Source organism: Prorops nasuta, unplaced genomic scaffold (assembly GCF_024137725.1).
Source record: "Prorops nasuta isolate Cenicafe-Biocafe unplaced genomic scaffold, Cenicafe_Pnas_1.2 PNAS00010, whole genome shotgun sequence".
Classification (NCBI taxonomy): domain Eukaryota; kingdom Metazoa; phylum Arthropoda; class Insecta; order Hymenoptera; family Bethylidae; genus Prorops; species Prorops nasuta.
Genome location: NW_027116807.1, coordinates 2,911,269 through 2,927,102, shown reverse-complemented (window position 1 = coordinate 2,927,102; position 15,834 = coordinate 2,911,269). Strand labels below are relative to the sequence as shown.

Sequence of the window (15,834 nt, the reverse complement as noted above, 5' to 3'; positions counted from 1 at the left end):
CCATGATCCTCGCCTCTATACAAATACCACTCTTGTCGTCCTAACACACCTTCGTTCCGACCTTAAAAATCTACTTTGCAAAGTTTTATTTTATTTAATTCTTTTAAAAATACTATGGGTAGTTAACTCGTGATTATTTAAGGAGCATGGTTACATTTGGTACGAAGATCTTTTTTAAGTAGTGTAATTGCAGTTTTTGGAAACTATTAACTTTGACCAACGTTTGTACAGTTCCTTTTAATTCGTTTAAAATGAAATTTCCGGCTTTTCGATTAACTTTGTAGTGATTAATTTACAAGAGCTGTTGAGCAAATCTAATAAAGCGATTTTTTTTTAGCAATGGAGAATATGAGAGACGACTGACAAATAAATCTTTGACGATAGCATCTCGACACTGACTCGTGCGTAGTATTATAAGTAAATTTTTCAGTCACTCGATATACTCACTCAACACGGATATTAGGAGGATAATAAAGCCTGGTAGGGGGCTATATACGTAGATTTACGAGAGAGAAAAAGAGAGAGAGGGATTGTCTCAGTGATTTAAGAATGGATAGGAAAAGTTTGGGTGACGAAATGTAGGTAATATATGTGTATATATATATATATATATAGCTTAGAAGAATCGAGGAAAATCAAACATGGAAGTTGGAGAATTTGGTTGGACTCTGTTATTCGGGGTAAGATAATTGCGTCTCTCGGTTGGTATATTCTACCGACAAAGAAGACGTTCGATAATTTCATACGTAAAGCATAAATAAGAGAGACTGTCGTATGATTTACTCGTACGTTTCGAAGCTCTACATGGGTCGAGCATTCCAGGAAGCTCGTCCGGCACGGACGGTCATAAACAAACTGCCGAGTTGTCTTCGTAAGTCAACCTCCTTCCTTTCGAATTACCTACCTCTTCCGTTCCTATCTTACACGGTCTATTTCTCAAAGTCGCCCGAACGAAACTTCTTCATCAAAATCACCTTCTCATTCGTAAATATAAATCGACGCCAGGAATTCGACAGGCTCGTAAAGGACCACTTGGCTTTATACAGGGTGTTTGTTTATAAGTGCTCCAATAGATATCTCAAAGCTGTGCTGATGGTTAAGTATGCAAGAAATTTTCATCAAACGTGTATTCGTATGAACTACTTTCATAGAGAAGGCAATGTAATAAACGAAAAATAGAATGTTCATACAATATGCGCATTGTATACTTCAAAAAAACTGTAACCATATAAATGAATTCGGATCGAATCACCTCGTTAACGATTGGATGAAATGAAAAAGAGGGAAAAAAGCTTTGAAAAGCTTTTACTCAAAGCTACAACAAAAAATTATGCTATAAAAATATATAGCGTTAAATTTAAACAATACAAAGTAAGCACTGTAACTTCAGAAATATTATGAAATTTTTGTTGTATTCATTGCTGCCAATTGTGAAATATATTGATCTGTAGAAATATAAAAAACGCACTAAATCCACAAAACAGGCCTAGAGAATTAAGAAAAGGACAATCGCGCGACGGCAAGGAAAAAACGGAAGAGAATACTGCAAGGTGCGTTCTGCAGAGATTCAGGATTCGGGGTTTCTAGGAAGTGCTATGGAGAATATCGAGATTCAGGGAGTTCAATTCCGTGTAGTGCGCGGAGAGAGGACACCGCGGGTGTCCACGTAACGCGATTGACCTTTGAACTGCGAGGACAGAGTAGAGGGGTTGGCGGAGCTTCCAAGACCTCGGGAGAAAAAGAAGCCAGGACGGAAAACGAGACTTCCTTGACAATGGGACCCCGGACATACTATATAGTAATGATCAATTATCGATCTGTCATTCAATGACTTTGCCGACGGAATGCACGACGAATCAAACTCTTCTCTGTCTTCATCCTCTCTTCTTCTTCTTAGAAACGTCCATCGAGTACGTACGTCTCCCCACCAAAGTTGCACGAAGCGGAGAGACTCTGAGAGAACGCCCCCGATCAGGCCCTTCGACCCCCATTCTGTCGACCAAGTCGGCATCTCATTATCGTTTTATCGGTATTTCTCGCGCTTCACGCTTCGTAGACATTAATACGAGTTTCTGTATTGCGCGACGTTACGTTCCTTCAAACGCTTCCTCTTCTTCGTCCACGCATTCCTATTCCTTCATCCGTCGCGCAATCCTTTCATCGATTGCAGTCCGGCAAATCAAAGACTTGATATTTGCGAATATACAATTTACGAACGTTTCACACCTTCTTATCTACATTGTTCTTAATTCGAATCTTGTCAATTACAATTTCGTAATTTTGTTCGTTTGACCAAATCAAGCGTTTGCTGAAATTTTGCATTTATGACAGTCAAAGTTGGTCCCGCTGTTTAAGTATAATTTATATATAGTATACATATATACATATATACAAGGTGTTTCGCTTAATTCGTCGCGGAGCAAGGACGTACAAACTTATATGTATATATATCCTTACATAACTATGAAAGATATAAATTTTTTGTAAAAAACCTTTTTGAATCTTAAGAGAAAGTACATTGAAATTTCTATGGGAAAATTGTAAAATTTCTTCTACTTCCGAAGATGAACGAATTTTGTTCGCTGCCATGGCTGTGGAGTGAATCGAGCAATTAAAGTACCCTGTAAAGAAACTTATTGTCTCCTGCGTCCCGAGAGGAGAAGAAGAACTCGGTTCGGCGAGTCAATCACCGCTAGCGCGGACCGGGAGCAGCGTTCGCAGGTAATTTCTGGCAGATTCCCAAGCAGGGCTGACAACGCCAAAATTCTTGCTGGAGGTGAATGAGCGAAACCCGGTGTTTAGAGGCCGGGCTCAGCGTACTTCCCGGGGATAGTTAGGCTTGCTGCCCGCTTTCTCACAGCAGTAAAAGCAAGCGGTAACTACCGGCGTGCGCAAAAAGGCTCGAAATTAATAATAATAACAGCAAGTTACCAAGTAAAAGGCGCTGCTAACCGTGGTTCCCTGGGCCTTAGGGCCGAAAGTTATGCTGCCGAGAGAAAATGTAATCTCCGAGGCGAAACTACCTCGAAGCTTCTTGTGGGATTTCCAGTTTGCTCGGGGGAGGCGAAAGGAGAAAAAGTTTGGAAATGGGAGAGAAGAAGCAGATCGACCGGGGACAAGGGAGGATCGAAAAAGAGCCGGAGGAATCCTCGAGGCTCCTCTCGCATGAAATATCGTGCTCCAATGACACAGCAATGATTGTTTCTGCATACCGAGGCGTTTGCCTCGCTCTGGCCCATTAGAATACCGAGGGGCGATTATGAAACAAACGCACGCACGCGCGGTAATCCGGAGGAATATCATAAATTTATTGGACCATCCTGGGCCCGAAGATGGACGACCCGTCCCTAAATTCCTCGAAGGATCGATCAAAGGTGTTTAATCGAAAGGAGGTAAGGAGGTTTTTCGTTCGAGAGCCCACGGCAGCTGTCGATAAAATTGTGTGGTCACCCTTCTAGCTACCCGAGCGACAACAGCTAGTATGGATCCTTGGGAGAACAAGAGGAGGGAGGGACGAAGATAGGTTCTTCTTCAGGAAGAAAGTTCAGGGGGAGACGATGAAAGTTAGTTCGGAGAGGGGTACCCCCCGCCGCGACGCTGCCGCCTAATCATTCTTTAAACGTGCATAAACAAGTCTCCCCGTCCGGCAGTCGGGGGTGCCGTATGACTAATGTCGTTCCTCCAGTAATCTGCCCTCACCCCCGCCCCCCTCCTCAGCTCGAGGCTCCGTCCACGCAAACCAACACACTTTTACTACTGCCGTACCGCGACTATTCGATCTACTATATGTAGAAAAGCAGAAATTGTGTGTACTTCTCGCAGGAGGGACTAGAGAGAGAGAGAGAGAGAGAGAGAGAGAGAGAGAGAGAGAGAGACCGGTGAGGAAAAGAGAGAACAGCAGACGCGGCAGCCTAAATCTAAAATGCAAATATGCTCAACAAATCACTATCGGTGACAGGCATCTTTACTTTTAAAAAAGAGGAAGGAGAAGCCGGTGCAGGGACCCCCTGCCAGGGACTCCGAGGGCCTACACCCGATCCTGAAGGAGAGTTTACACCGCATGCGGTTAACGCCTGCACGCTCAAGAGCTGCTGAGAGCTTGTAAAATTCTCCTGCCGGTCTTACAGCGTTCTGTACTTTGGCGACCATTCATAAATTGTCGCCCGTTCTTCCCGAATTATTCCCTTATAAAAATATATACGGTATTTGCGTCATAGCTCCTACGTTCATATTCATTTCACTTCGAATTCACGCAATATTTATATAACCTTCCCCCGTTAAGCTTCCGTTTGCTAATTTTCCTTCTTGGAAAATTCTTATAAATCATCGCTCTTCGAAAAATTGGTACACGGTGAAAATTGTTCTTTTCTCTTTGGGGGAAAATTCACCACCAAACTCTATCCTATACCTAGAATCACACAGTCTATGCGAGAAGAGCCTATCAAATTCAAATAAAGCGCCTTTCATCGAGCAGCCTAGCTGGTCGTGCACAATGATTCCTATCTCGGGCTTTGATCTTTCATTAGAAATATATGAAATTCATATTAGGACCGCGCATAGTTCCAGTACAATGCAAACGTAAAATCATAATGATGTCCTTGACACTGGTAGGAGATTGATGATGCGATAATTGTACGAGTCATCGTCCATGAGTCCGGGTGGATTCTTTGATTTTGCTTCGGGCCGAGTGAGTTTCTGGCACAATCACGCATTGACTAGTAATAGACTTCCTAGTGCACGATAGGAGTTGGGAACGAGAAGGGAGTGGCGAGAGCGTGTAAACGACGCTTTAAAACCTGCCAGTCGGCGCTGAGGTGACTAATGGACGAACGCTCTCTGCCTCCTGGTGATGCCTCTTCTTCGCTAGAAATACTCCCCATCACACACACTCTCTATTTATGTATGTACATGTCTGTTTATCAAAAATTTTACTCCTTCGCTCTTTCCCACTATTTAATTGCTACCAAGATATATTCTCCTGCACTAATTACTGGCGATTAAACACAAAAGAAAAATCTTCTCAATTACCAACGTCCACTCGAGAGAAATTTATAGAAAAACATGGCAAAGCTTTGATGAAAAATCCTGATAATCGGTCGACTAATTTTTTAAGCAGACAGAAATCGTTGGGCATTGCGTCGAGTCTAATGGGTATATTGTGTAGCCTGAGTTTAAGGGGAGTAATGTCCGATAACGACACGGTAATAAAAACAGGGTAGACGTTGCCCTGAGAATAGTCACAGGTCCGGTGTCGAATTACCTGGAAGATTGTTTAGCGTAATTGGACGAATCAATCTCGAAGGCCCAGACGGGGGTCCCGGTGGTCTTCTAGCAGATCCTGTCTGGGTTACAAGCTCCAAGCTCTTTGTATATTGTAAATTGAGAAAAAAATTGCTTGATCCGAATAAATATTACCGTGAATACGTGCATTGATACGTGTATTCAGTTTTAATAATAATTTAATTAATTACAAACAAATTATTTAAATCGCGTCAAATAAATATTCATCAGGTTCAATGACACAATACAATGCATGTATCCCAAAAAATGTTTAAATAAAAAAAATTGTTCTTTCATAGTGCAAGATTATGTAAAAAGTGAGTAGAGTGTAAGTGAGGAAGAGAGGAAAAATTTCGAGCGTCGCACAGAGCGTAAAGGTGAAGATACGTGAGAGTTAAGAGGTGGTTGTAAAAGTTGAAGATGATGCGATTGAAGAAAGGAACGAGCGAGTGCAGAAAGGGTGTACGTACAAAGAAACGGGTGTAAAGGGCAAGCTGCGTGCAATACGGAGGTGCAGATGCGTCAAAGTGGAAGTGGTTAAGTAGCGATCTAATTATCTACGCGGCGGGAAGTCGCGGCCTCCCTCGGTGCCTACATCGGCGAAACAAGAGCAAATCGAGTCCTACAAAAGTTTCACGTGGAAGAAATAAAGATGGCAAACTTCTCTCCAAGGTTACACTCGGCAAGTGTCATTGCTGTGTACAAAAATTTCTTTTTCATCATCAATGATCGCTATATAATTTTCGAAGTTACTAAAGAAAATTGATTCTACGATAATTATGGAACACATTTAATGTAAGCTTATTCCCATTCCGTATACCTAACATATTTATATATGTAAAAATTTAAAGCTGTGCTACCAAATATTAGAGATTTTTCGAGCAGCTAGGAATAGATACTCCCGTGGAACTTTAACTATTGGTCTGTCTCGAAGGTCGAACGATGATTTATGAGAATCGTCCGATCCCCGAATTACCCTTTAAGCTCTAATAGCACGAATGTTCAGCAAAAGCGGTAGATAAATCGTCTTATGGACAGACTCAAACTGCTGAAAGTGGCTGTTCACCAAAGAGATTGAGCTTGGCTCACTCCGAGGAATTTCTCGTGTCATGCCGCGTTTACTTTATTTATCGGCAACGACTGACGATGGCCAAGTAGTCCCCTCCTTAGCTTCCTCGCGACCCGTGCAGAATTCCTAGCTATTTAAATTCGCCTGATGGACCCTTTTTAACGATTTCCCCTTTGGTCAAGATTGACGCAGAATAACCGGAAGACCAGTTTTCCCAAAAATAAACGTATACTATATTCACAATTAATACAGCGAATATTTTTGATGAAACAAAATTTTTCTTCTCGCACCTCGATTGATACACCGATCGATTATATACATACAGAGTAAAATTTTCTGGGATACTTTGCAGGGTAAAAAGTCGAAGAGGTCGAGAGTAGCTAAATAGGTATCGCGAAATTGAAAAGCAACGGTACGCTTTCAGTCGGTCAGTCAGTCAGTCAAGAAACTCGTTGGTTGATTAAGCGCCTCGCGCTTGACGAGTATTGGCCGGGGGAAGATAAAAAGAGAGGAGCAAAAGGGGGAGAGTGAGAGAGAACGGTGAAGAATCTGAAAGCATTGCGACGAGTGTGGAATGGGGGAATACGTGAGAGGACCTGGAAAAGAGGAAGAAAGAAAGAAGGAAATAACGAGAGGGAGTAAATAGAGAAATTCCCAGTAGTTTCACAGAAAATTTTTCCTTCTTTTCACAAACGAGACTCGATCCAAAACCAAATAATGCGTCACGGTGTTATCTCGTGCAAAAAACCCCAGTTTTTCGTAACGAAACTCGTGTTAAAAACGAGACAAATTTTGGTGCAAGATTCTCTTGAGCATTACTATAGGGGGAGGGGGGAGGGGTGTATTGAAAGAAAAAAACTAAAGAGCAAAAGAGATGAGAGTGTAGCAGAACCACGAAGGTATAGGTGGGACCGTTCATGGTGACGGTCAGCGAGCGCGAGCTGACCTCTGACCCACGATGGATCCTCGTTCAGTGGACTTGGTTGCCCAATGATTCCGTCTCTCTCTCTCTCTCTCCCACTCCCTCTACGTTTCTGTGTCTCGGTTCCTCCTGAGGTCGAGAGCGGCCCGACGGGGCCTCGCGAGGGGCCAGGCGTGGGCGAAGCTGGCGCGGGGAGGGAGTCCGATGGGGGGAGGGGGTGACGAGCTCGCCCGCGGGCGTCCTGGGACCGTGAGAACACCACCTATAATATTATTTAGTCTGCTCGATGCTCGCTTAGCCTCTTCTCTCTTCGCTTCCTCCCCCTTCCCCCCCCCCCTCTCTCTCATACCTCTCTTCTTCCTCTTTCACCTATCTCTTCGGTTTCGCTCTCTCTCTCTTTCCCTCTCCTTTCGTTCACTCATCTACGCACGGTTTCTCGTACTATCGACTCTTTCGCTCTCTCTCTTTCCAATACACACACACACACACACACACACACAGTCTCATTCTTTCTTCATCCCACTCTCGTCGACTCCGATCGCTTTCAGCCTCTCGGTAAGTTGTTCTTCCTTGCCCCGATGCGTGTACATCAGCGCGCAAGTATATGAAACGTTACTCGCCTCTCCTGGCTTCCTCCCCCGCGCTCATGCCACCCCTCCCCTCTCCCCACCAACCTTCTCAGGTAACTCTTGTGAATCCTGACCAGAGAGCAGCTAACCATAGGCACCGTACACGGTTTACTCTCGCGCATTAATTGCCGTCGTAAATTGTTGCGGCTTTGCAGTCGGGTCGAAACGAACCCGCGTGGCGCGTCGTACTTTTGCCGCGAGCTCAAAACTCTTCCTCTCTCGCTCTCTCTCCCTTCAACTACATTTTTTTTCTCTTCAACATTCGTCAAACTATCTCTCTTTCGCGAGTAACGTCACGTGCTTGAATCTTTTCACTCCGAAATGATCTATTTGTTCTAAACGCACGAAAACTAAACAGAAATCGAGATTCATTTGTAAACCCCCCCCCCCGTACTCCATATTTCTCTTTCTTTATAAAAAAAATAGTCAAACTGTCTTTCTTCGGTAACTCCAATCGTTTCTCTCCGCAAACTTTAATTTGTTCCAAACGAACAAAATTTTCATAGACGACTAAAAGTAGAACGAAGGACCCTTTACTAACGAACAAAATGCAAATAACAAAGTGTCGAGTTTTCCGAGCAAACATTAGAATAGACGTTAGAACGCAGAGGTAAAGATTTTGGATCGTACAGCAGGTGGGGTACGTAAATGCACGGTAAATTGCGATGCACGAGGGAGGTGTATCAGTGCGGGTATAGGACGTTAGGTTTTATGCTGAAGATGGTTAAGTAGGGACTCTCTCTCTCTCTCTCTCTCTCTCTCGCTCGCTCGCTCGTAGCAGGTCGGGTCCAGCCAGCTGGGCCGAGCAGCAGCGTCGGACCGTGGCTCGGGGCCCGATCCCTGCTTGGGACCGATAGGAGGATCTCGGATAGCCGCCGCCAGGTGTCTCCACCAGCAGCGCCCAGCAGCACCGATCAGGAGCAGTCGTCCGGGCGCATTCGCACCGTTTGCATCGCGTCAATCTTCGTCCCGTGCAACAGCGCGATTCCCACCACTAACACCGCGTAAAATCGCAAATATCCAACGCCGAGAAATCGGCAAGAGCATGCGAGTGATCGAGAGAAGATGCAGCTGGTGTCCGAGCCAATAGCAACAATTTTGACACTGTGATAATAATATACTGCGAGAAAGAGATCTTGGTATAGAAATTTGGGACCTGCGTTGCCAATGCTGGCAGGAAAGCAGTGTAACAGAGTCCCGAGGACAATTTGGGAGGAGAAGAGCGTGACTGGAGGATGCAAGAAGATCGCCAGGAAGAGCGTCAGCTGGACCATCGTCGGGACGGTGAGGTGTCGCAGGATCAAGAGGCTCACCAGCAGCAGCACAACCACCACCAGGACACGATGCTACCTTCGTCGACTTCCGCGTCCTCCTCGTCGTCATCCCCGGCGACGACGTCCAACTACCAACGCGACGCGGATCAGTCGGAAATATCAGCCGAAGGTCCCCTACCCAACCTGACTCTCCAGAGTGTCGCGTTGGGTCTTCAAGGTGCGCTTCTCGCGGCGCTGCAGAGGGCGGCCCTCTTACCTCCCGGACACGCCGCTGCGGCGGCATTGAATCTCCAAGCCCTGGAAACCTATCTGACCCTTCACAGACTACACGCGCAAAACAGTGTGGGCCCCAGTGTCGTTCCAAGCAGTAGTAGTTTGCCCCTAGTTGCCCTGAGCAGCTCCAGTCAAAGGTGTTCCTCGTCAGTGAACTCTGGCACGGAGAGTACTCTTGCTTCGACCGCGAGTGTCTCGAAGAAGGACCAGCTGGCCCTCGAAATGCTGCAGAGCAGCGCTTCCATGTACAGCGAGGACGAAGAGGCCAGATTGGCATTCGTGGCTGACGCCGAAGGGGACGACCTCGCCCTCCTCGAGGAGGACATTTTCTTGCGAGACAGTTTACTGGCCACGTCCACTACGCCCATCAATCACGAGGCGTTCGTTAAAAGACTGACCGACGCGGGTAAAGCGAGTTTCGCCAGTACCAATCAAGCCTCGCTTTTGGGAAGAATCGCGGTAACCGCAGCCGTCACCTCCTCGGCTTCTTCGGCCTCCTCAACCTCCTCCCTATCCTCCTCCTCCTCCTCCGTTCAAGCCACGTCCACCTCCGTCGACGCCAATCCTTCCAGAACCTGCAGACCCGCCAGGCCCAAGAAACAATTCATCTGCAAATTCTGCAGCAGGCAGTTCACCAAGAGCTACAACCTCCTGATTCACGAGAGGACGCACACGGACGAGAGACCCTACTCTTGCGACATTTGTGGTAAAGCCTTCCGACGGCAGGATCATCTCAGGGATCACAGGTAAAATATCTCTTCTCTATAGCAGCTCTTAAGCTCTCGACGACTAAACCCGCGTCTATATCTTGCGATTCTCATCTCTACCGGAGAATCGAGACCATCTTTCGCTTATTGAGAAAAAAAATCCTGTTCGAGACGCGCGAGAATCTACGATCGACCTTGAGGATTGATAATTATCATTAGCGAGGATACGGTGTGGAAGAGAGAGAGAGAGAGAGAGAGAGAGAGAGAGAGAGAGAGAGGAAATCAATTGGAAACGTTTCATGTTTGGTTCGCAGGTACATTCACAGCAAGGAGAAGCCGTTCAAATGCGCGGAATGCGGAAAGGGATTCTGCCAGAGTAGGACTTTGGCGGTTCACAAGATTTTGCACATGGAGGAGTCGCCGCACAAGTGTCCGGTGTGCGCCAGAAGTTTCAACCAGCGTAGCAATTTGAAGACACACCTACTCACGCACACGGACATCAAGCCTTACCACTGCGCCTCCTGCGGCAAGGTCTTTCGCAGGAATTGTGATTTGAGAAGGCACTCTTTGACCCACAACCTTGGAGTGGCCGCGTCCCCGCCACCCCCCGGGATAGCCGTACCTGGCACGAGTGCGATCGTTCTACAGGAAACTTCCTAGTTCATGCACACCGAATATCGTCCTGCGACTGCTCAACGCGCGCCCTCGAAATCTTTGTTGAGTCCCCTGTAAAAACCACCCCACCCCCCCCCCCCGACCACCTTCAGTCAAATCAATTTCATTCAAGATTTCACCAGATTCCTCGTTATTGCGTATATCGTCGGACCTTGAAGGTTTCGTAAGTGCATGGATATCGCTACACTTATCACTCGATGCTGAAATGCTCTTTGTGGGAACGGCTCGCGTCTCTCGAAAAAAGCGTCCATCGTTATTGCATTATTTCCACGAGCAAGCTGCATTGGCCCTAACTGTGATAGCCACATTGAATCACGCACTGTCCATGTGTTTACGTGCAAATATCGTTGTTTGATTTGTAATAATAATAATAATAATGATAATGATAATGATAATAGCAACAAGCCGATAAATCGAGCATTTGCGAAACACGCCCATTCGGTTAGACCGTAGATCCGATTTGGACCGAGCGTGATACGGATCTCTCGGTTTAATTACGTTAATTAATTTCTGTAATTATTTTTATAATTTCTTTTTCCATCATCGATGCGTTTGTGGAATTGTTAAGAGAACTCGTTAAGTTTAAGTTACACCTATTGTTGCATATTCCGCATTAGTATCGCCTATGTATAAACGTGTGTGCGAAGTGACGCACTCTAAGATTGTATAATTAACTCGTTGGATCAAGGTGCAGGTACCGCGGATATCTAAGAAATGCGCATTTTTGTAACGTACCGTTCACTCCGTCCTGAAAGCTGCGCAAATACGCATTCGCTGTGTGTACCACTTGTCTATCTGTGTACTTGTAAAATAAACTTTTTTCATTTTTTACAATGCAATCGCTCCACTTGAATAATTCTTCACCCATCAGGCGTGTATCACAGGAATTCCCTTGAGAGTTGCAGCGCGAATGCGGGTCCAACCGCAATGAATAATTAATTGGTGCTGGTGGTCCGACAGGATTCTTCTTTGTAGAATTTAATAAAATTCCACCAAATTACCCGTATCAAGCAAAGTGTCAGCGAGGAGGCTTGCGCGAATAAATCTCGGAACAACAACGTGTTCGATGGGATTATTTTTTTTCGATGCCTTCGCGGTGAGGAAAGGAGTCGACGTCGGAGGAGCAGAAGAGGAACAAGGATAAGAAGAAACGTGTGTATCGTGTTACAAAGAAGCAGGCCGCCAGGTGCGCGAGACATGACACCGCGATACGTCTAGGGTTACGTTTCTTTTTCGTTGCTTCGAAAAGAGAGAAGGAAAAAAAGACTAGGATATGGAGAAAAGGGGAAAGAGAGGCAGGAAGAGACCGAACGTGTGTGTGGGGGGGAGGGGGGATAACGTATATAACAGAGTCAACGCTATTTCGGTCCCCGCATCGATAAGAAAATCCAACGCTATTTCGGTCTACTTTGACTAAAATCCAACAGTGCTGAAAATTCAACGCGGTCTTTCATAAATTCCACCCTGCGACGTTTACCGCGATTTACGGGCAGCGTAACCGCAAATGCGTCGCTTTCAAGCGCCTAGCCTAACGTGTCGCTGGTTTGCTATAAGGCTACGCCGCGGACCGCAGAAATACCCTTTGAGAAGCGAAGTCTGCCTAACAAAAAGTAGAGCTCCGCCGGTGTTTGTGTAATTGGAATCTTTCGGACGAGCCGGTGCGTGTGTATATCCTTAACGCGATTAACGCATCCTCAAATTGTTGCTGGGACCGCAAACGTACCATTCGAGCAGCGAGCAACGAAAATTGCACAGTTTAATCGGTGGAATTAAAATCTTTTAACGAAATACGCGCCTGTTGCCTCAACGATTAGCGTGCATCTTATGGACTGCGAGAGACCACAAAGGGTGCACTAAAGGGGAACCAAGTCCGCTAGATAAAACTGGATAATACCGTCCGAACATGGCATAATTGGAATAATTTACCACGATGTACAGTCCAGAGCAAAACGATCACTCTTCAAAGTATAATGCATGCACGATTGGGAGAAAATTTCCACTCTACACAATTTCTTCAATTATTGCTTTCATACGATTATGTTTCTATACGCGAAGATGTCAATTCTACTGAAAATATTTTTGAAATCTACGAAATAAATTCTGTCAAAAATAAAATTACTATATAAACGTATCCAAATAAACTTTGCACGATTGGATTAAAATTTTCATTCAAGAGGATTTTTCCATTACACTTATTGCTACGATCGAAGTATTTCAACTATAAACGCTAGAGTAACGTAATTTCCAACTTATATATATATATATATACACACACACGAGCCCTGTAGCTTTGCACGTGAATCTGATGCCGCGAAGATAACAATGCGGATAGAATTATACCTCGTCGTGCATAAACTTTAGATCGTAAGAAGCTCGTTTAATCCATATCGCACACGGATACTCCAATATAAATCTTTCGAGCCGTTTACTCGGTCGTAATTTAAGCTTCAACGTCGAGAATAAAGGCATAAGATTAATGAAAAGTAGCGTCGGTTTTATACGCGATAGTGCTTAGCTCTTGTTCCAAGTGGGAAACGGCGAGAAAGCTCGGTTATAAAGAAAAGCCAAGGAGAAGAAAAAAGGAGGAGGAGAGGAAAGAAAGAAAGGGAGAGAGAAAAAGAAGCGTGGAGAGTTTAGTATCGTAAGAGCTCCGGCAATTTCCGTGTTTACGACGGCAGCGTGAGGCGAGCACCGATTACAGAGGAGCGTGGGTGAGCGCATACCAAAAAACCAGCACTCCCTGCTAATTCAACGGATAATCTTCTCTCGCCGCTATTAGATAATAAAAGGCTAAATTCGTGCTGCCTCTTTGCCAAGTTTCATATCCGCTTGTTTAGCCAATTTATTAGAATTCTTTTTCATTTCTTGCACGCTCCATTATGTATATTTTAACCCAAATAACGAGAGAATCCGTGCGAGCGATACACAACGTTCCCAGGAATTTTAATAAACTGTCCTCTCTCTCTCTCTCTCTCTCTCTCTTTTCTCGCACAAACCTAAGCAATAATAGCGTTGGTCGCATCTGAACCATAGAATCAATAATCTTTCTCGAAAGTTTTAATTATAGCGAGGAAGACCAACAGCCACGTACGATTCTCTATTATTCGCACGAGTAACAATACGACAGTTGGTTCATCGTCGTTACAGCGCGAGTGTAACAAAGTCTAGCGAATGAAAAAGGGTAAAGAGGAGGAGGAAAACTATATAAATCATTGCAACTTTAATTAAGACGCTGAAAATAGCCGGCGAACGAAATATTGCAACATTGGCGTAAAACATTTTTCTCGGCTGAAAAGTGTTATTTTCCTGGAGAAGTTTTCGCAAAGGCGTTAATAAGATAATAAATATTCGAGGCCGGCGAAAGAATCGAGAAATCTCGAATGGAGTTTTCCAAGCGTCGTAAGGCTGGACCAGGCCAAGCAACGTCGTTACGGCTGATAATTTCCGCATTTCCAGGGACAGAGTCACGGAGATTATCGGCTCGTGTGGGCGATGGATTAGAAAAAAGGGAAATCTCTCCCTGCTAATTCAGAGAACGAGACACGCGTTTAAGTCCACCTGGGGGTTAAGTAAGCTCTTATCTCTCCAACTGGTGGAAAATACACGAGCTACGTTATATTACCGGAATTTCCGTTAAAACGTATAAATGATTTCGGACAAAAATATATACATACACGCATCTGTGTTAGTTACAGCGATTGAAATTAAATTACACCCGAAGCAAGCATTAACGATGAGATTCAGGATAAAGTTAGAATTGCGAAAAGAAAAGGAGAAATGATGGAAAGAACGGGAAAATATGTTGCGGAGCTGCTTCTCTGCTGGCGTTGATATTTAGGGAGAAAAGGACGAATAAAAAATCAAGGGACTGGCGTGTGTTGTAAGGTAGTGTCTGGGTTATGGAAATGGGGGCTGGGTGGATCCCTCCGTCGCGAGGTGTAGACATGCTCGCGTTAAGAGGAACATTCCTCGGCGGTCGTGCGGCGCGCGTGCACGCCCGAATGCACGGCCGGACGGACGGACGGACTCGTGCAGGAGTGAGAGAACGACGGAGTCACGTTAGAGGACAGAGAAATCAGTGGGCAAAGGAGGCAGCGAAATAACGCGATGACACTCGATTCTTGCAAATTTCGAAAATCTTCATTTGTTGTAGAAAACAATGGAATCGATAAACGCAGTATGGTGGATTCACTCGAGAAAAGGAGAAGAAAAATTATTCCTATCTACCGAGCACGGTTAAAATTGAGGATGAAGAGCGATGATTTCGATTGGAAGAAAAGGGTGGTGGTGGTGGGGGTCCAAGGACTGGCACAAAGAGGCACGTCCAATAAATAAAGTCGGAACTGCACAAGCGGCAGGAATAGATGGAGTCTGCAGAGAGAAGGGGGGAGGGGGGAGACGAAAATATCCGAAGAAACCAAAGTCGGGACCGGGTATTTAAGAATGAAAGACAAAAGTGGTTTGAATGGAGTGAGAGTATATTTGAGAGAATGTAAAAAAAAGGAGAACATTTACGAGGGGGAGAGAGAGAGTCGCGAGGAGGAAGAGATGGTGGGAGGGAGAGTATAGGAAAGCGAGTGACAGGGATTTTGCCAAGAGGGGTTGGGGAGGGCTTGGGAGTAGGGATCTCGATGGTGGCAAAGGAGACCAGTCGAGGGAACCGGAGGGGTCCAGGGGACATAGAAGGACCACACGCACGCGCCGCCCACAGATACGCTATCACTGGCTACAACCGACGTGATCTGCATGCGCATGTCCCTCTTCGTCATGAAAAAAAAAAAGAGCAGAACGAGGGAAAAGGAAAGCCGAAGGATCTGCCTCTCGAGAATAGCCTCTCCTCTCCCTTCCACTCTTTCTCGCTCTCTCTCTCTCTCTCTTCATCTTCCTCCTCCTCTTCTTATACCACATAGCACTCTAGACTACCTTCCTGATTTAAGAGGTTCGCCTTGCGTCGATAACACGTTCAACACCCAACACCTTTCTTCTCTCTCTCTCTCTCTCTCTC

At 45.3% G+C, this 15,834-nt stretch overlaps 1 protein-coding gene across 1 annotated transcript; it reads left to right on the top strand.

The window, feature by feature from the left end:
* Nucleotides 1-8,796: 8,796 nt before the first annotated feature.
* LOC136777025 (protein sister of odd and bowel-like) lies at nt 8,797-11,653 on the top strand. Its single transcript, XM_066733039.1, has 2 exons — nt 8,797-10,193; nt 10,469-11,653. Exons 1-2 carry the CDS (start codon nt 9,136-9,138, stop codon nt 10,812-10,814), a joined length of 1,404 nt encoding a protein of 467 aa, XP_066589136.1. The 5' UTR covers nt 8,797-9,135; the 3' UTR covers nt 10,815-11,653.
* Nucleotides 11,654-15,834: the final 4,181 nt, after the last annotated feature.

Coding starts and splice junctions, on each gene's coding strand:
- LOC136777025 (XM_066733039.1), top strand. CDS start 9,136: ATGCAAGAAGATCGCCAGGAAGAGCGTCAGCTGGACCATCGTCGGGAC. Junction 10,194..10,468: donor GATCATCTCAGGGATCACAG/GTAAAATATCTC, acceptor TTTGGTTCGCAG/GTACATTCACAGCAAGGAGA.